This window comes from Megascapheus bottae, chromosome 5 (genome assembly GCF_031878675.1).
Source record: "Megascapheus bottae isolate mThoBot1 chromosome 5, mThoBot2.hap1, whole genome shotgun sequence".
Classification (NCBI taxonomy): domain Eukaryota; kingdom Metazoa; phylum Chordata; class Mammalia; order Rodentia; family Geomyidae; genus Megascapheus; species Megascapheus bottae.
Window position 1 is genome coordinate 4,522,590 of NC_143513.1, and position 25,752 is coordinate 4,548,341.

At 41.3% G+C, this 25,752-nt stretch overlaps 1 protein-coding gene across 1 annotated transcript in view; it reads left to right on the top strand.

Annotated features, from left to right (window-relative positions):
* The first annotated feature begins 5,803 nt into the window (after positions 1-5,803).
* Pou6f2 (POU class 6 homeobox 2) overlaps positions 5,804-25,752 on the top strand; it is a 230,066-nt gene continuing 210,117 nt past the window's right edge. Inside the window, exons 1-3 of the mRNA XM_090332603.1 lie at positions 5,804-6,137; positions 8,737-8,828; positions 11,924-12,152. Coding sequence (XP_090188729.1) covers positions 6,128-6,137; positions 8,737-8,828; positions 11,924-12,152 — 331 coding nt within the window. The 5' untranslated portion in view covers positions 5,804-6,127. The remainder of the gene's footprint in view (positions 6,138-8,736; positions 8,829-11,923; positions 12,153-25,752) is intronic.

The following is a 25,752-nucleotide window of genomic DNA, read 5'->3' on the forward strand; positions in this document are numbered from 1 at the left end:
AAGGGGCTGCTAACTAGGTGTGATGCTACAATTTCATGCAATGTAATTCCTCTGGGGGTATTTCCTTCCTGTCCTTTTCTGAGTTCCAAATGACCCCACTTTCCCCAATCTAGAGTCGCACGCAAGAGTGATTGCAAATGCTACCCTTTTGGAGTATCTTTGCAGAAATGCAGTTTTATTTCCGCTTTAAGGGATTGAACATTTTCATTCTCTCTTTTTTTTAAAGTGGTTCTCTGACTACTTTTGCAAAGGATGTGGTGTTCTGAGAGCAAATAAGTGTACTGGATGGGACAGACTCTAATCTTCATGGATCCTCACAAATGGAGAGGTAAAGATATGGCTAGGGAAGAGCAAGTGGGCAGGAAAATTGCCATAAATCACAGCGCAATGGGATTGGGCTAGACCTGGCATCCATTTTGTTGTGTTATAAAAAGGATAAATATGCTTCCCTTTCAAAAGGCTGGTCACTCTTCCTGCTGCGAACTTCTTGGCTGGGCATCCTCCTCCCTCCGTCTAAGGGACACAGGGTAGGAAGGAACTTTCCTTTTTCTGCATTTCTGAACTTCTGAATCCTGTGGGAGAGGATTTAAAACTCTACTGCCAATACTGAATAAGAGTTAGGAGACTTGGGTCCATGTATAATTTAACTACTATCCAAATTTTAAAAAGAAAAGGAGGAAAGAAGCAAGGGAGAGAGAACAAGAGGAAAGGGAGAGGGGAGGAGTTATAAACTCAAAGCTAGTGCATGACAGTGTGCTGTGGTCTGAAGGCTGCACATTTGATGGCCGTGCAGATTCCAGTGTGGGGTGATTCTAAGACCCAGGTGCCGGGGAACAAAAGTGTGTTTTTCTTACCTAGATCCAGATGATGTCATTGCTTCTGATCATTGAATATTAGGAACCTAAACTAAGATGGCACCTACCATTTAGCTTGGCATTAGTGTTATTTCCAAGAAGATTGGAACACCATTTAGCTTGGTGTTGTATGTTACAGCAAAGAAGAGTGAAGTGGTTTATTAATAATTTTGCCAGACTTGTTTGAGGGGGAAAAATAAGAAAGAAAAAAGAGCCACAAGGAACATGTGTTTCTAGTGGAGTCTTTCCCACTTCCCTACTTCACCTTAATTTTCTCCCCTTCCCTGTCATTTCCCCTCCAGGGCCATTTCCCCTCCTCCATCTCCCATTTCCCCAGGCTAGGAATCTACTGTATTGGATCCACGTTTCTTCAACATGAAAGACATGATACACTGGAGGTATGGGAATCTCAATGATTCATGTTTACTGGTTCATTGAAAACAGAATCTCAGACTTTCCTATAAAAATGTTTTTACCATCTTTAAGTAGTTGTCCAAAGGAGGTGGACATCTAACAAAGCAGTTTATAAATACAGTTGTGTCTGTATCAATGTCACCTCATCATTCCTACCCCCCCTCCCAACCCACCCTTCCCTCATTTCTCTAAATTTTGTAAGAGAATTCATAGAGTTTTTGACTGCATCTCCCTCCCCTGCTCCCCCCCACACATCATACACACCACTTCTCTTCATTTATTGCAGCCTGACTGCAAAACACAATGACAGCTGTGAACCACCAGCTTCTGGCTTGGTTTGTGTAACTTTATACATGCCGTTATGAACCTAAGCCCTGTGGAACAAGGCCACTCTGGGTGCCTGGTATGATCCTTGTTTGCCTGGGGGTGGGGCTCCATTCCCCCCTTCCTCCTTGCCCACCCCACTTCCTTCCAGTACCACCTATAAAATCTGTCTATCTCAATGCAAGGTAAGGTGGGGGGGCAACAGTCAAAATTTCAATGCATAGCCTACAAAAATCAAGAAAAGTGAGGGAAGGGGTGGGTAAGAATGTTAAAAGTTATGACATTGGTCAAGGAATGCCATCTTCATCAACAGCCTTGTTGAATGGCAACTCTTTTGTCACTTAAAGATCATAAAGTATTAAATATTTAAAAAAAACAATTCAAGTTTTTGCTGTGGGACTGGAAAAAAGTAACCTCCTCTTTCTCAGGGTCACTAGTTCAACCCTTCACAGAGGGACACAATAGCTCATGACCACCATCTTTCCTCTGGGATACTGTGAATTCTGGCTGGATGTGGGGGACATGTGCACACAACCCTCCTTTACTTGAGGTGGACACTTAGTGTCCAGGGAAACCAGCAGCCCCCACCCTTCCCTACATGAGAAGAGGCAGCTGCAGAACACCAGTCATGAGCAAGCACCCCTTGTGAGAATGGAAGGCTCTTGATTCAAACCTGCTACTGGCACACCTATTAAAAAAATTATGGGGCCAGGAGTATGGCTTAGTGGTAGAGTGCTTGCCTAGCATGCATGAAGCCCTGGGTTTGATTCCTCAGTACCCCATACATAGAAAAAGCCAGAAGTGGAGCTATGGCTCAATTGGCAGAGCACTAGCCTTGCGAAAGTCCAAGGACAGTGCCCAGGCCTTGAGTTCTAGCCCCAAGACTGGAAAAAAATTACATATGACATTTTCAAGTGGATTAAAACGTGTCTAGATTGTTTCAGCTCTCATGCCGTCAGTTTAAAGTTCCTAACTTACTACACAATCATAAGCACTGATGTCTATACATTATACACACACACACACACACACACACACACACACACACACACACACACTTATGTCAAGGCCTAGATCTGGCTTGTGGGACTGTAAGGGTAAGACAACTCGTGATCCTGCGGGGACAGCCATACTTAGGGACCACCCGACCCCAACACCCTCCACCAGGCAGCAGTGTGGCAGGGAATTTTGCTAAAGTATGTTTGATGACTCTCTTTTCATCTCTCCCCAAGAAGACGTATTTACAGAAATTGAAACCTTTATTGACCAGGATATCACAAAAGTCTAGCTCTGCTTTTATTAGATGGATGTGAAAATAAATGATGAAAAAATTCTTGGAAGAAGACTGAAGGGAAATTTAGTACATTTCAAAGGGAAAAACAGCTTCTAAACCCTGTAGCTCCCTGAAAGTATGAAGAGCAGAATGTTAATTTTTTTATTATCTTTAAGTAGTTGTACAAACGAGTGAATACAATATATCTTTTTTTTTTTTTGCCAGTCCTGGGCTTGAGCTCAGGGCCTGAGCACTGTCCTTGGACTTTCTCAAGGCTAGAGCTCTACCACTTGAGCCTCAGCACCACTTCTGGCTTTTTTCTATGTATGTGGTACTGTGGAATTGAACCCGGGTCTTCGTGCATGCTAGGCAAGCACTCTACCACTAGGCAAAACTCCCAGCCTGAATACAATATATCTTAATTGGAGTCACCCCTTTCAACATTCTCACCCATCCCTCCATCCTTCTTTCATGCTTCTTAATTTCATAGGATATAAACTTCATTGTTGTCACCCGTCTCCTCTTCATTCATCTACCTCTTTGCCTTTGGCCCCATCCCACCCATTTTGAGTACCCACTTCCTGGTACTAAACTTAGCTGACCTTTGATTTTGTTTTTTTAAGGAGATCTCCCTTGAGTCTACCACAAGCAACAATTTTTGTTAAATACTTTTTGGTAAATAATACCAATATGTCTTTAAATAAACAAGTCCAAGTAAGAAATGTGTAGATTCCTTTTATGCTGTATCGAACCATTGTAAATTCCCCTTTAGCTTTCCATGTGTACATGCAGAATTAAAGCAAAGATCAGTGCTTAGAATCACTGGACATTCAGACTTCTCCCTCAAAGAAGGCTGGCCTTGTCTTCACCAAAGGCCTAATGAGTTCCCTGCCAGAATGAAAGAATCCATTTTCCACACTTCCATTATCAAACCCTCTCCATTCTCTATGCCTCAGTGAGTGGAGTTACAAATGTCTGACAATGTAATTTGCAAAAACACATAAGCCCCATGTGAATGAATGAATGCTTGATTTGATAAAGGCAACTACTTTGAAGCATCAAGAGTCTGTATAGTGTTCTATATGTGAGCACTTATGTGTCCAGTATCATAAAGAAATCCTGAGTGGTAATAAAAAGAGGCAAACAGTGGCAGAGGCTCTGAAAAGATTTTTATAGACACCTCCACTCTTTTCTTGGCATTTAGTAATCTTGGAGAAATTGAAAGGAAAGGAAGTTTAATTTAAAGGGGCCTTCTGCCCTTCTTAGCTGGGGTTTGCCTGCCCAACATGAAATAATAATGCATTCAACTGTCCATCTTATAATAAGTAACCTTTGCATCACCCCCATCATTGGTGAAAACTGCAAACAGGTATGAAATACCAGGAGGAGCTGAGAGATCCCTGTGACCTTCGTGTGATTATGTTTGTGCTAATGCAGAGAGGACAGAATTCTGCACTCAGATGTCTGAAAAACCCAATTCATTAAAAATGCATTGATCGTTAGTACGGAAATCCTGTGCACTGTGCTGTATGGTAAAGACATGGACGACACATGGGAGAATATCCCGGATGAGCAAGTCAGATTTGCAATTCCATTCTCTTCTTCCTCTGCTCTGTTACCGGTTACTTTTGCAAAGGTAGAGGCTTAAGACTTCCAAATCTACCTTCTTAGGATTAAATATCTTGTATATGCTCCTTAAAATGACTTATTTTGGAAAATCAATGGGTTTACTTCTGGAGTAACCAATCCTGGTTTGCCTTTATTCATGCAAATGTTCTACCAACAGGAAAAAAGAAATAATAAAAGAATTTGCAGAACAGAAATGAATTTGGGGGGCTGGGAGCATGACCTAGTGGTAGAGTGCTCACCTAGTATTCACGAAGCCCTGGATTTGATTCCTTAGTCCCACACACTCAGAAAGAGGCAGAAGTGGTGCTGTACCATAAGTGGCAGAGTGCTAGCCTTAAGCAAAATGTGTCTAAGGACAGTGCCCAGGCCCTGAGTTCAAGGCCCAGGACTAGCCAAAAAAAAATGTATTTGGTCTGAGGAGCACAGTATCAGCAGTGATGGAATTTTAGCTTGACTAAATGGAGGCAGGTGGAGTGTGGATGGCTCCATCTTAAAGGGGAGTGTGGGCTGTCACTCTCTTAGCTTGCTATCCCCGATTTCCATCCACTCAGAGAAGCAGGAGCTTCAGGCAGCTCTGTGAGGGTCAGGTGGGCCACCATGCAGGAAAGGTGGTGTTGAAGGAAAATGTCCTCTGACAAGCAGTCTATACTTTTCTTTTTTTGGTGGGTGGTGGGTTGGAGGAAAGTCCTGGGACTTGAACTCAGGACCTGGTTACTGTCCCAGAGCTTTTTTTTGATCAAGGCTAGCACTCTGCCACTTGCTTTTTTGGTGTTTAATTAGAGATAAGAATCTCCCAGACTTTTCTGCCCAGGCTAGCTTTGAACCACGATCCTTACATCTCAGCTTCCCGAGTAGCTAGGCCTGAGCCTCCAGTACCTGGCTCAAGTAGACATTTTTTTTTAAACCATTAGAAGCCAGCACTCTCCACCATACATCCCATCCAAGCTCAGCCTTTCCATGTGTTCACCACAGATGAGCCAGTCTTTTCCCCTCAGTATTCTCTGTATTTAAGGAGAATTAATACTTATTGCATTGCTAGTCTATGTTCTACGTTATTATTGTTTAAAACCAGTTTGGGCATGCTTTAAATTATCTGGGAGTAAATATGAACTACAAAACACAGGTATTTGAGAGGCCCTTCTCCCGGCTAAGCTGGAGTCATTCAGGCTTTCCATGGGAGAAGGTTCCACATGTATAGAACATTCCAGAAGGCCATGACATCATGCCAACTAAAGATCCCTGCAAGTCATGACACTCTAGTTGTTTGTTTTTTTTAAAAGTCACCACACTGGGTGCAGTAGCTTATGCCTGTAATCCTAGCTATTCAGGAGGCTGAGATACGAGGATTATGGTTAGAAGCCACCCAGAGAGGAAAGTCCATGAGACTCTTATTTTTAATAAATTACCAGAAACACCAGAAGTAGAGTTGGGGCTTAAGTGGCAGAGTACTAGCCTTTAGCACAGAAGCTCAGAGACAGTGCCCAAGCCCTGAATTCAAGCCTCGAGAGAGAAAAATAAAATGGAAAGAAACAGTCATCAAACAACAGACGTGAATCTGTAGCACAATCCCAAACCTTGAGAACTTCTAGTTGATGTATTAAGGAAGACAACAGAAAGTAGGAGAGGAGATTAGATGGTAAATGGTGAGTAAATGTGACCAATGCACATTATATTCAAGCATGAAAAGGCCATAATAAAGCAAGGTGTTTGGCACCATAAATATATGCTAATATAGCCAGATTTGGTTTTCCTACATGAGCCCTTTGATAGATCTAATCTCAGATTCTCTGCTAATTTTAAAGAGCAAAGTGGTGCTCTGAATCTCTGAAACCTTAGAAGATGCCATTTATTTATTCTGACCACAGGGCTCCCTTGTGGCTCTGAGAAGCCCCTGTTGGAGATCTGCCTTCCAACAGACAGATTAGCTGATGGTCCTACAAGGTTAAGTGTGATACATGTGTTTGGGGAAAATTGAGATGTGCATTTAGAAGAAACATTGCTTTTTGATCCAGGCAGGAGAGCATACATAATCTCCTCCAGAGGCTGTGAAAGACTTCATTTTACACATGAAATTGGGTGGAATTGCCCTGGACTGCATTGAATATGATTTTTGCGAAATAGCTAGCCCCGGAACACGCTGCTAAACACCAGTTAAGGCCTTAGAGCAACAAAGAATAAATGTAAGCAAATGTGATCTGTGTAGCACACTTACAAAGAACAAATGTACACCCTTGTTGACAGTGTCTCTATATGGAACCAATCCTAAACACTACAGAGGCAAAGAGGGCCAGACATTCTTGAAATAAGACACAGAGGGGCCTGGCATAGTGTTGACATTTGTGAAAATTAAGATAGATACAAACTGTTTATAAAGGTTCTCCAGCAGGAACTGGATTATAGGCTCACACCTGTAATCCTAGCTACTCAAGAGGCTGAAATCCGAGGATCGCTGTTTGAAGTCAGCCCACGAAGTGAAATCCAAGAGACTTTTATCTCCAATTTAACCTGCAAATAGCCAGAAGTAGAGATTTGGCTCAACTGGAAGAGTGCTAGCCCCTCAGAGTAAAATAACTAAATAAGGGTACATGGCCCTGCATTCAAGCCCCAGTAGCAACACACACACACACACACACACACACACACACACACACACACACATTATAAAATGGATTTTCCATTTTCCTCTGTGTTTTAAAGTTTTCTTTTCACAGTCTAGTGTAAAAAATACATGTATGACAACATGAGAGAAACAATCATTTAAAAAGAAAATAAAATCTGCATTTTTAGCCATTTTTAAAGTAAACTGACCTGAAGATTTGACCCAAAGAATCATTTGGGGATTCCATAAGCCTTTTAAAGTACAGACAGTTCTGCTGAGAATTTTAAGAAAAAAATAAGATGTTTAAGACTAAGTAGAGACTGTGAGAATTACATGGCATAAGGCCTTTCCTAACTTGAAATGTTCTGCTTTACAAGTGTAATAACTAAATCACATATAAAAAACTAAGAAAGGTCTTCTACATATTATATGGAAATGGCTGTCATCTTTTGATGGGTCGTCTTACCCTTGTTATTAAATGACAGCAATCATTAAAATGCCAAACATATTTTGACAGAATTCACTTTATAAAATGTCAGCAAGTCTGTGTTTTTATTAGTTTGCTCCAAATCAATTTAGAAATTTCAATAGAATGCTTGTAAGTATTCCCCAAGCAATGTCCATTCCTGATTTCTGCACACAGAAAAATATTACAAATTAATCAGATTTCCAGATTTCTGCATAATGGCTTTCCACATTTATTGCTTAATCCTATTATGAAATGCTGTTTTGATTGACACATCACAGTGGAGATAGAAGTCAATTGAATAATATGTAGCAGTCAATTTTATTTGTAGCTTAATGTGCTGAAGTATTTTTTGCACATTTCCATTATTTATAAGCCTGTCCCTTTGGAGACTCTATAGAAGAATTTGTTTTAAATGAGCCAATAATACCTTCTTTAAAATTTATAAGTGTGACAGAATCATATCTTTTTTTTTCCTCTTCTGGCCTTCCATAGCATGCCAGCAAACAGGGTCTGAATTGCCTTCTACTTGCTAGTTACAGGGCAGACATTGGGAAAAAGGGATCTTGTTAAGACCTTGCTTGGAAGGAGTTCACAATCCCCCATGAGAAAACTCCAAGAAAACAAAAAGCAACCAGCAAGGCAACCTTCAAAAATAGTTGACAGTTTTGATTCCTTCTTTTTTTCAGGTATTTGCTTCCAAATTATTCTGTCTCTCTCTCTCTTTTTTTTGCTTTTAAAAACTTTATTGTTCTTGGGCCTGCATTGTGGCCTAGTGGTAGAGTGCTTGCCTAGCATACATGAAGCCCTGGGTTTGATTCCTGGAATCTGAAGCGTGGAGGAGATGCAGCCAGCTGGGACAGTGTGGGAATTCCCGTGGGTAGCATTGGTCACGTCTGCCATCACACTTGCCTTGCACAGCCCACCCATCGCCTGTGCGTCAAGAATGTACTGGTGTGGACTGGGCCCGAGGCTGATAGCCTGTGTCCCGGTCAGCACTGGCTTCCCACCGCCCATGGCTTTGGCTCTGCCTCTGCCAATCATCTGAGTTCTAGAACCCTTGAGAAACCACTGTCGAGCCTTCGCCTTGTCCTCCCAGGTCTGTGACATCGCAGCCACGGGTCACCTCCCAGGCTGGACCTCCTACTAAGGGAATCCTTGTCTTTTTGAATTCCAGGGGCCAGGGGAAACGGATCCGTCTCGGAGCCAGGCACACCTGAGCACCACCAGGCCGGCCAGCCCCACGCTCCATTCCCTGTGGGGTCACAGGTTAGTAAGCTCTCCACCGCTCTGCCCCATAACTGCTGTTAGGAGGATCTGATCATCGAAATCGCCAAATAAATAATCATGAGCTCAATCTAATTAACTGCAGCAGAGCTATGATAGTGATAAATTTGTATATGGGAAGCTTGAGGGCTACATTATTTATCAACTACCAAGGAGAAAATACGCGTTTGCAAAACTCTTCCCTCTTCTCAAAGGAAGAGTTGATTTTAATCATTTGGAAACATTTTCTCCCCTCTCTCTCTTTTAAAACCTACTCTTTCTGTGTTGTTGTCTACAAGGCAGTTTTCTCAAAAGTAAAACTTTAATGACTGGAGTGCAGAGAAAATTAAGTTATTTCAACCTTACTATAGGCTTTTTTTTTTGAAATACAAGATGTGATTTAATATAAAAAAAGTTAATGCAATTTTAATGCAAGTTCAGCTTATTGGGTTTGACAATACAGTACATCACACATAGCTCCTGCATTAATAAAGAAATACATTCATTATTTTTTAAAGTTCAATATTTTTTTGCAGCCTGGTGTGGATTATATGGAGATGTAGAACACAATTATAAATAGCTGGATTTATTTATTTATTTAGCCTCCATCATGCAATCCAAAGCATTCAAAGTTTACCTTGCTTTTGTGGGAAGAGGTATTTGGGTCTTTCTATTCCTCTTGTCTCCCTGGCTTCATGTCCACAGGAAGCCAAGTTGTGGAGAATTTTAGGTCAATGGCACTCTTGTCTTGTGTGCATGTGTGCCTGTACATGTGTTCTGAGGGCCTCTCCACTCTCTCCTGAACAAGAAAAGGGAGAAACAGGGAACAGGTGGCCAAAGAGTGGGCTCAGCTCCTCCCACTCCTCCCCTGGTCTTCAAATGGCAGACCCTCTCCCTTCCCTAAGTCTTCTTGGATTAGAGAAAGGGGTAAGGTGTAGTCTCGGCTGGCCCACCTGGACTTGGACTGGACCTCCACATATGTATAGAACATATATGCATTTGCATATATATACATGTATATGTTTATAATACATATGTATATATTTTATGTATTATAGAAGTATGAAACAGAATATAAATATAATATATGAAATAATGTACTATATTCATATATAAAATTTGTGTTGTATGCAACTATATATTATGTGCATATGTAATAGATTTATGATATTTATATCAATATGTATAATAGTTTAATAGTACACATACCTTTTATAGTTGTGCAAATATTATACTATATAATATGTTTATATTATACATTACATTTTAATATATGTGCAATTTTTATTGTAAAAGTGTACAGTGGGATTAACAGTTACATAAGGTAATGAGTACATTTCTTATCATTGTTAGCCCCTCTCTAGTTTTTCTCCCACTTTCCTCCTCCTATTTCCTGCCCCCTCCCCAGGTTGTAAAGTTCATTTCCAACATGTCTTGTATGCAGCTTTGTCCTTTGTCTCACCATTTTGTTATTTCCCTTCCCTTTCCCAAATCAGATAGACATATATGCAAGATATAGGGTACCAAAATCAAAAGCAATGACATCGGGGATAAACCAAAAGAAAGTATAATGATAGAAAAAATAAATAACATAATACATTATAAACAACAACAAACCTTTTGTTTCCTATCTTAGAGTTCGTTTTGATTTTATATGGTCATATGTACTTTGCTGTTGAGCTGTTCTGATCCTCTTCTAGGACTATCATAGACATATACTAATTATTACAATTGAGGGAAACCTTGGAGTCTATGTTTCTTTGAGTCTGGCTTACTTTACTTAATATGATTTTTTCCAAGTCTTTCTATTTTCTTACAAAGGATGCAATGCCATTCTTTCTAATGGAAGCCTAGAATTCTATTGTGTATATATATCACATTTTCTTGATCCATTTATCTACTGAGAGGCATCTTGGTTGGTTTCATGCTTTAGCTATAATGAAAATATTGCAATGAACATGGTTGTGGTGGTAGCTTTAGTGTGGCCTTTGCTTATGGTCATTTGAGTAAATATCCAGGAGTGGGGTTGCTGGAACCTAAGAGATCTCTATGTTTAGTCTTTTGACTAAACATACTGCTTTCCAGAGTGGTTGAACCAGTTTACACTACCACTAACAGTGTAGAGCCTTTCCTTTTGGCCACATCCCCACTAGCATCTGTTATTCTTTTCTTGATAATGCCTATCCTAGCTGATACCATACACATTTTCTGTTTCTCTGAAGAAATGCCCACGTTTGTGACCCTGTACTATAACAAACTAGTCTATCAGTTATATATATTAAACTATAGTACATATTTTCATGTATTTGTCTAGTTTGCCATTGAATTCTATCTTCAAGTTCTATCCTAGGAGTCCCTAAGAGTGAGTTCTGAGTCAAAAGAGGGTGAATATATTTGCAACTCTCTACACATTTTGAGTTGCTTTCCTAAAGGATTAATAGCATCCAGCCATCAGTCTCCACAACAGGGCCACTAGAGACTTACCAGCACCAAGCAAACCTTATTTTTGTGAATGGAAGAGCTGAAATAGTATCTCATTGCTATTTTTGAACCCCAGTCCCACCCATTTCAACAAATTCTATCTGGACTAACAGATAATAAATCATTCAAAGCTTCGAATACATGTTTTACAATCAAATGAAAATTTACCGAGATTGTAATGTGTGTGTGTGTGTGTGTGTGTGTGTGTGTGTGTGTGTGTGTGTGTGAACTTAGGGCCCCATGCTCTTAATTGGCTGGCATTCTACCACTTGAGCCACACTCCATTTAAACTTTCTGCTAGTTAGTTGAAGAAAAGAGTCTCATGGACTTTTCTGCCTGGGCTAGATTTGAACCATGATGTTAGATCTCAGCCTCCTTAGTAGCCCAGCTACTTTTAAAGGCATTTGAACTCCCAAACCAGGTAAAATTTTCCAATGAGATGTATTTTCAAATTGCCCTTTGTACTGACTAGATCAATCTCTTTTTCTGAGATAGAACATTTCTCTGTTACTTCTGGAACTTTCCAGTCGTGCTAAGGTGAGGGTAGGAGAAGAAGTGTTAAAAGCTGGTGTCTAGTTCACTAGAAACTGAGCATGATTTCTCTTGTTTTCCTACAGCCTCTTCTGACGGCACAGCAGTTAGCCTCTGCTGTGGCCGGCGTGATGCCTGGAGGCCCCCCAGCCCTTAATCAGCCCATCCTCATCCCCTTCAACATGGCTGGACAGCTAGGGGGTCAGCAAGGCCTGGTTCTCACCCTGCCCACAGCGAATCTCACCAACATCCAAGGGCTGGTAGCAGCAGCTGCAGCTGGAGGCATCATGACGTTGCCATTGCAAAATCTACAAGGTAACTCGGTGTGTCCATGTGCTGAATGATGTTCTACCCATTCCTTGGCCAGGGTTCTCAATAGTGGATAAGAAAACTTCCCTGAATAGTGGATGTGGTTTAGAGACCTTCTACCCTAAAGCAGAAAGGCTTGTGGAAGAACTTGTCTGTGATTTCTGAGCGTATTATTCCTGAGCTCTTATTTCTTCGTGTGGATACTGAAGTCCTTTGGTCTTCTGGAAGCATTTAGGACTAATCATTGAGGACACATCAATCACATAAATGTAAAATTTCTGTGCTGGGATTTGGGTTATAATCTCACAAGTTCTTCCATTGAACCATACACAGAGAAAGTTTAGTGGTAGCCTGTTTGTGAGGGATTTTTATTGAAGGACCTCAAAAATAAAGCACTGGGTAGGATAAATCCTTTCATAATTATTGCTGTTGCTAAGTAGGTTTTAGATTTTTTTCATTATACAACAAATGTATCATTGTGTATTATTTTGGCAATGAGAAAAATATATGTATAGTGAGCTTTTTGTGTTAGGCATATAAGAAGTGCAAGATTATTTTTACTCAGGTAGGGTAAGTTCTCTTGAGATTATTTATGAAGGTTTTGACTGTTTTTTAAAATGGTTGATGACACTAATGATGGACTGAATTTTCAAAGGACTCCGTTAGAGGAAGAATTACTGTAGAAAAAGTGGTCTGACGGGCTGGGAGTTTGGCCTAGTGGTTAAAGTGCTTGCCTAGCATGCACGAAGACCCGGGTTCGATTCCTTGGTACCACATATATAGAAAAAGCCAGAAGTAGTGCTGAGGCTCAAGTGGTAGAGTTCTAGCCTTGAGAAAGTCCAAGGACAGTGCTCAGGCTCTGAGCTCAAGCCCAGGACTGGCAAAAAAAAAATTAAATAAAGTGGTCTGAAAAGAATAGGATGCCTTGTAACTATGTAAGGATATTTATTGGTATCAATGTTAACAATGTTTTTATTCCTGCAGTTCAACTGGGTAAGTCATCAGAACAGCAATCTAAGGGACTTTGTTAGTTGGTCAAATATCAATGCTTTGGATAATTTATTAAGAGTAGTAATCCACAGACTCAAAAATGGACCAGGTAAGAACTGGTGAACCCTGGACCTCTTTCTGCCCAATGTTGCCACTTCTTGACTCTCATTTTAATGTTTAAAATAAAGTCTCTTTCAATTGTGCCAAGAAACCTGCCATTCATAAATCATGTATGTTCAGGATACACTAATGCACAAACTTTGCTTGTTTCAAATTTGAGTGCATTGGAAGTCAGGAACTCAAGATGAAGCAAATAACACAGGAATAAACAAGGTGAATGAAAGCAGCAGCTACAAAATGTAGAGAAAGGCTTTTTAATGTAGGTGGATGATGAAATCTTAATGAAGAAGTGGGCATTATCAAAAAGCAGCCTTCCATTTGGAACATTTGTGCTTATGGGAATATTGAATATGATAAATAAACATAAGCTCTCAAGGCACCTAGGTCATGAATTAATCCAGCTTGGTTAAAATGGGCTCTAGAGTAACAGTCAAAACTAAAAGTGTTTTGATATCTTCATTATATACCATTGTATATTGTTTAGGAATTTAGTGTATATTTTTTAAGGGTTCAGGGTGGATCTCTTCAATCAATAGTTTTCTTTTGGTAAGACATGAGAGTACAGACCTGTAGTCCCAACACTTGAGATGTAAAGGCAGGAGAAGGAGGCCGGCCTGGGCTAGATAGTAAGATCCTGCCTCCACAATGAACAAAATACACCAAAAAGTTTTTTTTATTATTTGTTTTGATAAAAAAAAAAACAAAAAAATTCTATTTGTTTTGGGTTTTTCTTGTTAAGACCTAATTTATGAGGTAGTTTATGGTTGGGAATTTGGTTCTTCTTGGCTCCTTGGCTTTCAGAAAATGAATCCCAGGGCTGTGCCCTGAGTAAGCAGAGGCAACCAAAACCTTAGGTCTGTTTATCCATTCCTCTGTCTGACTCAACTTCCCATTAGCCTCATTTTCTGAAGTGCTGGAGTGAATGTCTATGCACGGGAACAAGCATTTCCCACATTGTCTTCGAGCTTTCAGTGATGTGGGAGGGAGACAGTGACCTCATTAGAACAAAACACCTCCCAGCTGCAAGGCCTCTGGGTATGGAGACTATAATCTGTGTGAACTGACATCAAACCCTCTCCCAATGCCTTCTTTATTAACCTATCCAAGTCAGGGAAAAAGAGATTTCCAGGGCCGGGAGTTTGGCCTAGTGGTAGAGTGTTTGCCTAGCATGCACGAAGACCCGGGTTCGATTCCTTGGTACCACATACATAGAAAAAAGCCAGAAGTGGTACTGAGGCTCAAGTGGTAGAGCTCTAGCCTTGAGAAAGTCCAAGGACAGTGCTCAGGCCCTGAGCTCAAGCCCAGGACTGGCAAAAAAAAAAAAAAAGACAGAAAGAAATAAAATAATTTAAAAAAAGAGATTTCTACCTTCCATTTTCTCTGAATTTGTCTGTCCCTTTCAGAATGCCCCTTGTGATTTCTTCAGCACCCAGACTTCACTAATCTAAGAAATTAACCATTGTGGATGGCTAGGAAGGGAGAGATCACTCAGAGCACAAACTTGTCAGTAGTATTATTTGGAAAACCACAAACAAACCAAATTTCTCAAATGCCTTGAGAAATCCAGAGACAATAAGGATGATAGCCAGGAAGTATCCAATGTGCCCAAAGCCAGTGTCTACCACTTGAAGTATAATGCCAGCTGCTGTCTTGTGTCCATCCTCCAGCAGCCAACTCCAGGCTAATTCCATCACTTTCAGGTTACTTGTTGCTATTTGTGATTGTGTGTCTGCGGCTGTGCAGCTTCTCAGGCTAGATTGTGGGTGCTTGTGGGATACTGGGTGGATAGCAGGCAGGAAAATTATCTGGGGGCTCCTAACCTGATTTGAGGCTGTACCAATCCATGATCTCTCCAAGTCATCTTCTCTCTTGGGGTAGCAATCACACAAATGGGCTTTTGGTGCCTCAGAAGAAATCCTTACACACATTTATGTGGTCAGCAAATGGGACAGAGTCCCTTCTTCCTCACCCCCTGCTACTTTCTCCACAATAAAGACATTATTTTTCACAGCAATCCCAGGCCAGGGCTTTCAGAGTCTTAAGATGACTAGTTAAGTCTGTTCACCTCCAATAGATACCTTGTCTTCTCTAGTAATTTTGTTATTTGTTGGTTGTTGGATTTGAACTCTGGATCTAGGCACTGTCTCTGAGCTTTTCAGCTCAAGGCTACTGCCCTACCCCTTGAGCCACAGTGCCAACTTTGTTGGTGGTTAATTGGAGATAAGAGTCTCACAGACTTTAGTGCCCAAGCTGGCTTTGAACCATGATCCTCAGATCTCAGCCTCCTGAGTAGCTAGGATTATAGGTGTGAGCCTCCTCACTTGGCTCCCTAGTAATTTTATCAAGCAAATTTTATTGGTTGAGTTTGAGAGGGGGAGATTGAAGTGTAGCACACCCTGAGTTTTCTGTGCCTGTGTGCCATGCTTACTTAGGGGGAGCGTTCTTCCTTTTCTCGTTGGGAAGTTGCGAAGTTCTGATCCTGACCAACAGCAAAGGTATCTTGCCATTCTCCAGCCTTCTCGATTACCTGGCCAATCAGCACATTCTTCTATCTCAAATGCTACCAGTTTACTAAGAAAAAAGGTGGTTGCTACACATCTTGTGTGTGTGTGTGTGTGTGTGTGTGTGTGTGTGTGTGTGTGTGTGTGTGTGTGATGTCTGTGTGTGTGTGTGTGATGTCTGTGTGTCTGTGTGTGGTGTCAGGGTCTGTGTGTGCACACACATAAATGCACTGGTACTCAGGCTTGAACTCAGGGCTTCTCACTATCACTTAGGTATTTTGCTCAAGACTGGTGCTCTACCACTTGAGTCACACCTCCTTTACTGGTTTTTGCTGAGTAATTGGAGACAAGAGTCTCATGGGCTTTTCTGCCAGGGCTGGCTTTGAACCATGCTCCTCAGATCTCAGCCTCCTGAGTAGCGAGGGGGACTGGTGTGTGCCACCAGCACCCGACAGCATCAATTTCTCAGTAAGCTACAGTTACAGGGACAAGTCTTCAACTATTTTCCTCCTTACTGAAGTGATTCCTTTGCATCCTCTTCTAAAGACACAGGCTGGCTCTCAGGATCTGGAGACTGTCAGTCACAAGAGCATTTTAAGGAACACTTTTGTCTTGAACCTGCGTAAAGAGCAGCTCTCCCCACCCAGTTGGAAGAGGTCCAGTCTCGTATACAATGCCAGCAGCCAGCAGCCGCCTCCCATCAACTGCTGGGAAACACAGAATTTTGGCCTCTCCACGCACCCACTGAAGTGAATCTGCAATTTAAAAAGATAATCTGGTGATTCTTCTATGCACATTAACATTTAAGAAATGAGAATCTAGAAATACTTTTCCCCAAAATCATTTGAAAAGTCATTCTCTTCCTTTTCACTAGTTAGCCTGAATGCAAAAGACTGTGCTAAAACTCCAATGTCCAGTTGCTCTAGAGGAAAAATAAAATGACTTATTAGTTGATCTAGCAAAGGAAAATCCTTTGTTAGGAAGTCAAACTAATGTGGCAGGTGTGTTGCTTTTCTTAAACTTAGGCAAAAAATATGAATGCGGGCATAGGTGATCTGGACGCGAGACATAGCCACAAAGAGGTGAGAATTCCAGAAGGTTCTCACAGCACAGGCCAGAATGACCTACTAATCACTGCAGGCAACATAAATGGGAACTATAAATGTGCTCTGTAGCAGATTTATACCAAAGGGTGAACATTCCAGTTAAGTTAAACACAACATTTAAATTAATGACCAAAAATACATTAGAGATTACTGCCCAACCTGAACATGGAAAAGCAATTAGGTTCAAGGCCTGATTTTTTAAATGTGAGGGAAGGAGGAGTGACATTGTCTAAAAAGAATGTACTCTTTGCCTGACTTATGTGGCTAGAAACCCTCTTTATATCACTTTTATCATAATAAAAACTGTTTTAAAAATCAGAGCCTACGATGGATTTCCTAACCTTAGCTGCAGTGAAAAACTTGCCCGATTTTCTCTGTTCCTCAGATTGGTCCATTTTGCGGGGCTATTATAAAATACCTGGTGGTAGGTATTTTATAGAGAAAACTGATTTGCTTAGCTCTTGATTTTAAAGATTCAGAGTTCGAGATTGGGTGACCTCTTAGATTTGACTTCTGAGAAGGGTCTCTGGCTACCTCACACATGGAGAAGCAGAAAGGAAGCTGGTGATGCACCAGAAAGGTCAAACAGGGAGAATGGCATTGCTTTATTACTCATCCATTCTCATGAGAACTAACTAGCTCTGCAGAAACAGCATTAATCTCTTTTGAGGGTGATGACCCCGTAGCCTACTACCTACTAAGTTCACCTCTCAAGCATTCCTCCTTGAGGCTGGGACCATGGCCTAGTGGTAGAGTGTTTGCCTCGCATGCACAGAGCCCTGGGTTCGATTCCTTGATACCACATACTCAGAAAAAGCTGGAAGTGGTGCTGTGGCTCAAGTGGCAGGGGACTAACTTTGAGGAAAAAGTGTCCAAGGACAGTGCCAAGGCCCTGAGTTTAAGCCCCAGGATTGGCAAAATAAATAAATAAATAAACAAACAAATAAAATTTCTCCGCCTAGGGGCCATACTTTTCCTTGGAGAATAAACCGCATCCCAAGCATTATATCCCGAAAACTAATATCTAGACATGGCAAGGGAACTAGGATTAGTTTGGAGCTTAGGCATGTCTTGTCCACATTATATCACATTTCCTTGGTGCTTATGACAGTGTTGTTTTTCCCAAGGATATTGTTTGTGTACATGTAAGAAAATTCATGAACCTTAACTGCTGAGTTCAGTGAATTTTTATAATTGTGCACATGCACTCACACAGCCTCCATCACCCACAACCCCACACTTTTCATCCTCCCTCAAAGTTCCCTTTGCAGACAATCCCTCTCCTCGAGCCAGGCACCCTGTGCTCTCCCCTCTGTCAGCACAGAACTTCCCATGAATGCATCCATAAGGTATGACGTGTTCCTTGGCATCTGGCTTTTCTTGTTCAGCCTGTCTTTCAGATTCATCCGTGTGGTTGTATACATCTGTTTTGCCTTTCTTTCTCCAGTAGTTTTCCATTCTAAAACTATAGCAGAGTTTATTTGCGGATGTTCCCACCTACAGCAAACAACCTGAGGGACAAAGCCTAGCTTCCACTAGTACAGCAAGGAACAAGCATAAACTTCAGCAAATAAGAGTGGACACTTCCTATTGGCCAGGCAACTCACGTGACCACAGAGCAGCCTGCAGAGACCATGTAGATAGGTCTGCACTGGAGCTGGGAATTAAAGCTTTATTTTATTTATTTATTTTGTCCAAGACATAAAACTTGATTCCAACTCATCTTTTGGCACATGGAACTAGCCAGAAGCAGAACAGACCAGAAGTTTTACCATTTCTGAGAGGACTGCCTTTCCAAATAAATAAATAACTAAAGCTTTAATTCCTTAGCTGTTGGAAACTTCAGGCAATCATTTGGCCCCTAAGTGTCTGTCAGAAGGAGGTGGACTGAGAAACTTCCCAGAGAGGTTTCCACATCTCATCAGGTATGACCAAGGCAGATAACAGACAGGGAAGGAAGTAGGCCAGGAATTGTAACCAGGAACACCTCCCAGAAATGTCTAACACAGATAACATCTCCCTGTGGGACCGGGGGCTTGAATGCAGGACCTAGGTACAGTTCCTTGGGTTTTTCTCAAGGCTAGCGCTATACCACTTGAGCCATGTCACCACGTCTGTGTATGTGGTACCAAGGAATCGAATGCAGGACTTTGTGCATGCTAGGCAAACACTATCACTAGAGTTCGCTCCTGGTCCCTCCAGCTCATGTTGATCAGCGTTCTCTTTGGATTTAAACAACTTTGATCAACCTTAGTGTGAGAGTGCACTGGCCTCCTTGACCTCTTTGAACATATATTCTCACTAACTATACAGGCTGGCCTGTCTGCTTGAAGACTGTCTCTCCTCATCTCACCCTCAGCTCTCCTGTCCCCCTTGACCTGCATTTTGTATTTACTTTTTCTCTAACATCTGTTACCCTATGCAAAAATCTTCAAGACTGGCTTTCTTCTTTTCCTTTTCCTTTAAAAAGCATTTTGATTCCGTCCTACCATGGCTATCAGAGACAGTGGCGGCAGCCTTGGATACTTGACTGTGTTACAGAGAAGAATCTGTGTGAAGTGTGTTACATATAATGTGTGTTGATGGTGTAACTGTCCCTGGATTGGAATGTGGTTCAGTGAAATGCCTCCAAAATAGAATGTAATGTTGCTTAAGCATAAATAATGAAGGATAGAGGATGGATGGCTGGATGACTGACTGCCTGGCTGGATGAATTTTGGAATTAAGTACAAAGTAAATGGAACAGTCAATATAGAGAAGGAAGCGTAAGAGAACAGGGTTCTATCAGGTCTTGTGAACTTTGGTTGCTATTCTAGTGAAAATTAGGAGTTCCAGGTAACAAAAAATTAGATGAGACAGAGTGGAAGGAACTAATATTATATGGAAAGCCATAACCAGATTCACATGAGACAGATTTGCTTAGTTTTGTTTTTCACCAATACAACATTTATTCCTTCCTTGAACAGGTACCTTTTGAAACATCATAGTATACTTGACCACTTTCAAAACTTTAGATATGGCAATCACCAAAGACATCCCTTAAAGAACCAGCCTGGACATTGGGAAGTAAAGCAAGTGGATGACAGGAATGGGGAATTTAAATATTTTGTACAGGGATCATAAGCCATTGTCGGTATGCTGTACAGTACCCCAAAGGATGGAAAGACCTAAGCAGTACAGACCCTTTGGAGATGGGGCTAATCACATAGGTTCTGAATAGAGAACTAATAAACAACTTGGAAGAACTGTTTAAAATAGCAAAGACTTTAGAAATACGATCCCCTTTATATAACATCTAGCAAAAGGAAAAATTATAGGGATCACGAGCAGTGGTTATACTTAATGAAATGGGAAACAATATGATGACACTCTTAAAAAATATGTGAGGACAAAACTGCAGATGGAATTAAAGGTAGGAAAGGGTCCATAAGAATGGGAGAATTAAGTAGACCCATTAAGGAATCTTGTTGACTCCATTGCTCAGATTTAGAGGGTAGCACAAAGTAATGATTCAAAATGCATAGAATTAGACTCTGATTGTTTAAAAATGCCATGTGTGCATGCACACACACGCACACGCACACACACACATGCACACACACACACACACACACACACACTCCATTGCAAGTGAAAAAATAAACATGATACATTCATCTCTTAGCACATGCCAAGAATTGGGTCCAGACCCTAAAGAGTCCTAAATCTTTAGCTACTCAAACTCCATATATAAAATGGGAAAGGACTTACACACTTCTAGGCACAGGATCCCGAATGCTCTAGTCCATCTTTAGATGACTATTACCTATCACATATAGTTATCATATTGTATTGCTTAGGGAATAATTACCCCCAAATTCTGAACATATACAGACACATTTTATCCATGGTGGTTGAATCCTAAGATGATGTGCAACTAATGGATATAAAGACCCAACTATACACAGTAGTGTTTCTGTTAGACTCTAGATGGGAAGAGATTATAAATGATTTATTGTTTGAATATTCTGAAAATGCCAATAATTATTACAATTAACTAAAAAATACTTTTTGATTGCTGCCTAAAACATCATTGTTAGCCAGGCATGGCAATGGAAGCCTATAATCCTAGCCACAGATGATGCGGGTGGGGAATGGGAAAGATGGTTCGAGGCAAGCCCAGCCATGAATGTTCTCAAGACTTCATCCCAATCAGTGTCTGAATGTTGCTGCAGAGGCCTGACATGCCAGTGACAAAGACAAGCACAGATAGGAGGATTACAGTCCAGACTGCCCACTTCTCATAAAGCAAGACTCTCTTCTACAAAAACAACCAGCATAAAAAAGGGCTAGTAGAGTGACTCAAGCGGCACAGCACCCACCTGGGAAGCATGAGGCCCTGAGCTGAATCCCTAATACCACCCCCAAAAACGACCATGCAAGCAAACAAACAAGAAAAAAAATCATTCCTAGCATGTCTAATGTTCAAACAAAGGGGTCTACTGCCCTGACTGAGCACTCCAAGTGCATTAACTTCTCAGGGAATAATATACTTTTCATTAGGTATGAGAAGTATGTAATCTAGTCGAATTGTCTTTAATGAGCTTGGTCACAGGATTGGAGGAGAGGCAGGGCATGGTTGAAAGGGGTAGACATGTGCATGGAATAACCTAGGACTGTGCCTGAGACACGAAAGAGGTGAGCTGTGCTCTGCTTCTTCTTGTGATTTGCTGTTAGCTCCCCAGGGGCAACCACACTCAATTACCTCCCTTGTGCCATCATAATCATGAGAGCACATGTCTGATAACCCTCTCACAGAAAGGATGGTGGAATAGTAGCTCCAGACACAAGAAGAAAGGACTCTTGCTTTCAGTAGGCAGTACCTGGCTGGCTGTCACCAAGTACAATATTAAAAACAGCTAGTGCATAAATTCCTATTTTCAGCCTGATTCAGAAGAGCTCCATGTACGCTAAGACCAATACCGCCATAAAGAAGTTATGAAAAGTCATTGCAATGTGTCTTACTTTGGCAGTTTTCAAACCTCCATATCTCTGAGACTTCAGACTTTTATTTAAAATACCTAGAGAGTCTTTTCTGTAGTACATTATCCTTGAAGCAAGCATTGCTGAAGCACTGGGGCATGGATTAAACCAGAAGCTCATGAATGAGGGGAGAACTAGTCTAGTGTGTATTTAAGAGATACTGTCAATGGAATAAAGCATTGTCAAAGGATAAGGGGTTCCAGCTGCCACATAAATGTCAAAGCAAAGCCAAAGCATTTATTTTCAAAGCAGAAGGCAGAAAAGTAATGTGATCCCAAGTTTGCACATAACAAGGCTTTAAATCCATCAGGCTGTTCGATGGCATCTAACTGCGTGTCTACCCTGGGATGTGTAAACTGGATTTGGTTCCAAGGCAACCATCATGGTTAGCCAAAGCAAGGAGCTATATTCTAAGATGGCTTCTACCCACTGATGCCTGCCTGGAAGAAAGAAGTTTGCTTGATATTCTCAGTATTAGCCCATTACCAAGAGCAAAAGCAAGCTTACCTGCCCACTTGTTTCCTGGAGCATAGCTAAAATTCTCTATCTGGAAGAAGGTGGGGGAGTGCAGGATGCAGGAGGTATAAAAAATAAGGAAACGGGACTGGTGCTGGTGGCTCATATCTATAACTCTAGTGGCTCACAGGGCTGAGATCTGAGGCTCTCCTGCCAGCCCAGGCAGGAGAATCTGACTCTTATCTCCAATTAACCACCAGAGAACTGGAATTGGAGCTGTGGCTGAAAGTGGTAGAGTTGTAAGCCTTGAGCACAAGAACTCAGAGATAGCTCCCAGGCCTAGAGTTCAAGCCCCACGACCAACAAAATAAAAATAAAAATAAAATAAATGGAAAATAGTCCTCAAATCCTCTCTGCTTACATTTTTCAAGAATGGAGAGCAAGCTTAATTTGCTTCCTGAAAATTCTGTCTTCCTCTCTCCCATCCTTCCTCCTTCTCTTCCTCCTTCCCTCCCTCCCTTCCTTTACTAGCATCTGGGCTTAAACTCAGGGCCTGTGCACTGTACCCTGGGTTCTTTACTCAAGTCTCATGCTCTGCCATTTGACCCACACCTCTACTTTCCAGCTTTCTTCTGGTTAGCTGGAGATACGTGTCTCTTGAACTTCTCCACCGGCTGGCTTAAAATTGTGATCCTCAGATCCCAGCCACCTGAAGAGCTAGAATTTATAGGTGTGAGCAATGACAACCTAACTAGATCTCTTTTCTTGGCAGAATCTTCACATTCACAATGGAGCTGTCATTATTATGCATCGTTTCAAGGGCCAGAGGGCAATGAGAATGAATACTTTTTTTAATGTAGCAGTGTGTTGATTTTTAGTCTTCTAAGGACCTTTCCAATTTAAGTTTATATATAAGCTATTTTAAGATCTTGTACATTAAATCATTGCCAGTTATTTTATCTTGGCTGAAAAGTAACACCATTGTGTTGATTCCATTATTTTAAAAATGTATTTGTAGTTTTAATTTTTTTCTTCTTCCTTCTTCCTCCTTATACCTTTCTTCTTTTTTCTTTTCTTATTTTTGCTAGTCCTGTGGCTTGAACTCAGGGCCTAGGTGCTATGTCTGAGCCTTTTTGTGCTCAAGGATAGTATTCTACCACTTGAGCTACAGCACTGCTTCCTGCCTTTTCTGAGTAGTTTATTGGAGATAAGAGTTGCACAGATTTTCCTGCCTGGGCTAACTTCAAGCCAAGATCCTCAGATCTCATTCTTCTATGTAACTAGGATTATGGCATGCGCTACCAGCACCAGACTCTTTCTTCTTTTTCAAATAATGTATGTGATTTTATGCCTACTGTCGTCTGGAAAAGCAACAGTTTCGAGATACGGAGAAGATATCTGTGTTTTGTAAAATATGTAGTTTGGACATTGTTTTAATTTGTTGAAATGTTATACCTTTATTTGTGGTTTATCTTCTTGTTAATACAATGATTTTTTTTTAAAAAAATCTTGTACCCATGTTAGCCTTTTTCTTTGGCTTCATATCATCTCCCAAGTAATATTTTGTCAATGGGCTTGCCAAGGCTATAGTTAAAATGAGAAAGGGAAAAGGAGAATATAATGTGTTTGTCATTTGTCCCTGGATTAAGATTAGCACAAATTTATAGATCTATGAACACGTTTTCATGCATCTGAGCCTCCCCTCCCCTGAGATCCATGCTGTTGACAAATTCTTTGCAGAATATCTGCATCTATTTTCAATATTGGACAAAAGATCACTTGAGTTTACTGTGTTTGGAGAATAATTCACGTGGGAGAAGGTGGCATTAAATAAATAATAGAGATACAATTTATACTTCCATCTATTTCAGAGCTAATGCCCTGCTAACTTGCAATGGAATGGCAACAGAAAGACACAGTGCCTTAATTTGATTGATTTGTTCTGACAGCAGCCAAATAATTGAGAGTGAAAGGTGTCAGCACAGATGAAATATTGTCAAAGCCACATTCAGAAGGCGACTCCAGCAGAACAGCAGCTGAGTCTTATTCCTTTTGATTTGATACTGTTCCTCACTTCCAGTTGATTATGAAACCATGCAAGGTGCACACATGGCCCCACGTAGGGCCGGATGCAGAGAAAGAGGAAGTCTGTCAAACAGCTGACCAAGGAGACTCACCAAGGGCTCCCGGACAGCAGTAGCACACTGTAAGAAATGACATTCGTCTTTCCCTTTCTTCTGAAAGTTGCTACTCCACTGCCTTTTGTCTCATTTGGAAGTGATTTGGAGTCGGAGCAAATACTGGATCCCATTTTCCAGCCTTGTGATGAGAGATGGGCCAAGGCGTGGGGGGATGGAGGGAGGTCCCTGGTGCCATCTCTCAACCCAGATAAGGCATTTGCTCAACTGAAAAATTAAGTGCCTGGTGCGAGTAAGACTCGAGGTGCCCCGATCACACCGAGGCTAAATGAGGAGAGGACTCACTAGAACGATGCCCCTGCCTTTGGGCAACCACAGAGCAAGGTGGCTGTGACAATCTCTGGCCAGTCCGCATCCACCCAGGCTGCTTGCTGACTGTGTGGTCTGCAGACTGTGTTTTCCTCAGAAACTTGGGATCTTTTAAAATCTGGGGTCTTAAGGTTTGAACTCAGGGCCTTACCCTGCAGACAAGCTGTCTACCACTTGAGCCCACACCCCTAGCTTGCTAGACAGGCTCTCTACGACATGAAGTATTGCCCAAGGAAGCCTTGGATCATAGCCTTCCTATCTATGTCTCCCAGGTTGCTTCAAAGTCCAGTAAGGGAGCTGTCAGCCCCATATGGCTACTAAGAATTTGAAATGCAGGAACCATGTTGTCACTGGATTGGAAAATACAAAGCATAGGGGTCGGGAGTGTGGCCTAGTCCTAATGGTAGAGTGCTTGCCTAGCATGCACAAAGGCCTGGGTTCGATTCCTCAGTACCACATACATAGAAAAAGCCAGAAGTGGTGCTGGGGCTCAAATGGTAGCACTCTAGCCTTGAGAAAACACAAGGACAGTGCTCTGGCCCTGAGTTCAAGCCCCAGGACTGGCAAAAAAAAATACACAGGCATATAAGCTATCCCATTAGTATTTTGTTCTAATGACATGCTGAAATAATTATTAATTTATTAAGTACAACCTATTATTGAAGTTGATTTCACTTGCCCTTCTTATTTTGCTTTTTTATTATTTTCTTTTTCTGATGGTGCCTGATTTGTTTGTTGAGTGTATATGCATATACTGAGGATTTGGTTCAGGGCCTTGCACTCTCACTCAGCTTTGTTGCTCATGGCTAATACTCTATCATTTGATTCATGCCTTCAGTCTCAATTTTTCTGGTTATTTGGAGATGGAGCCTCAGAGACTTTTCTGCCCAGGCTAGCTTCAAAC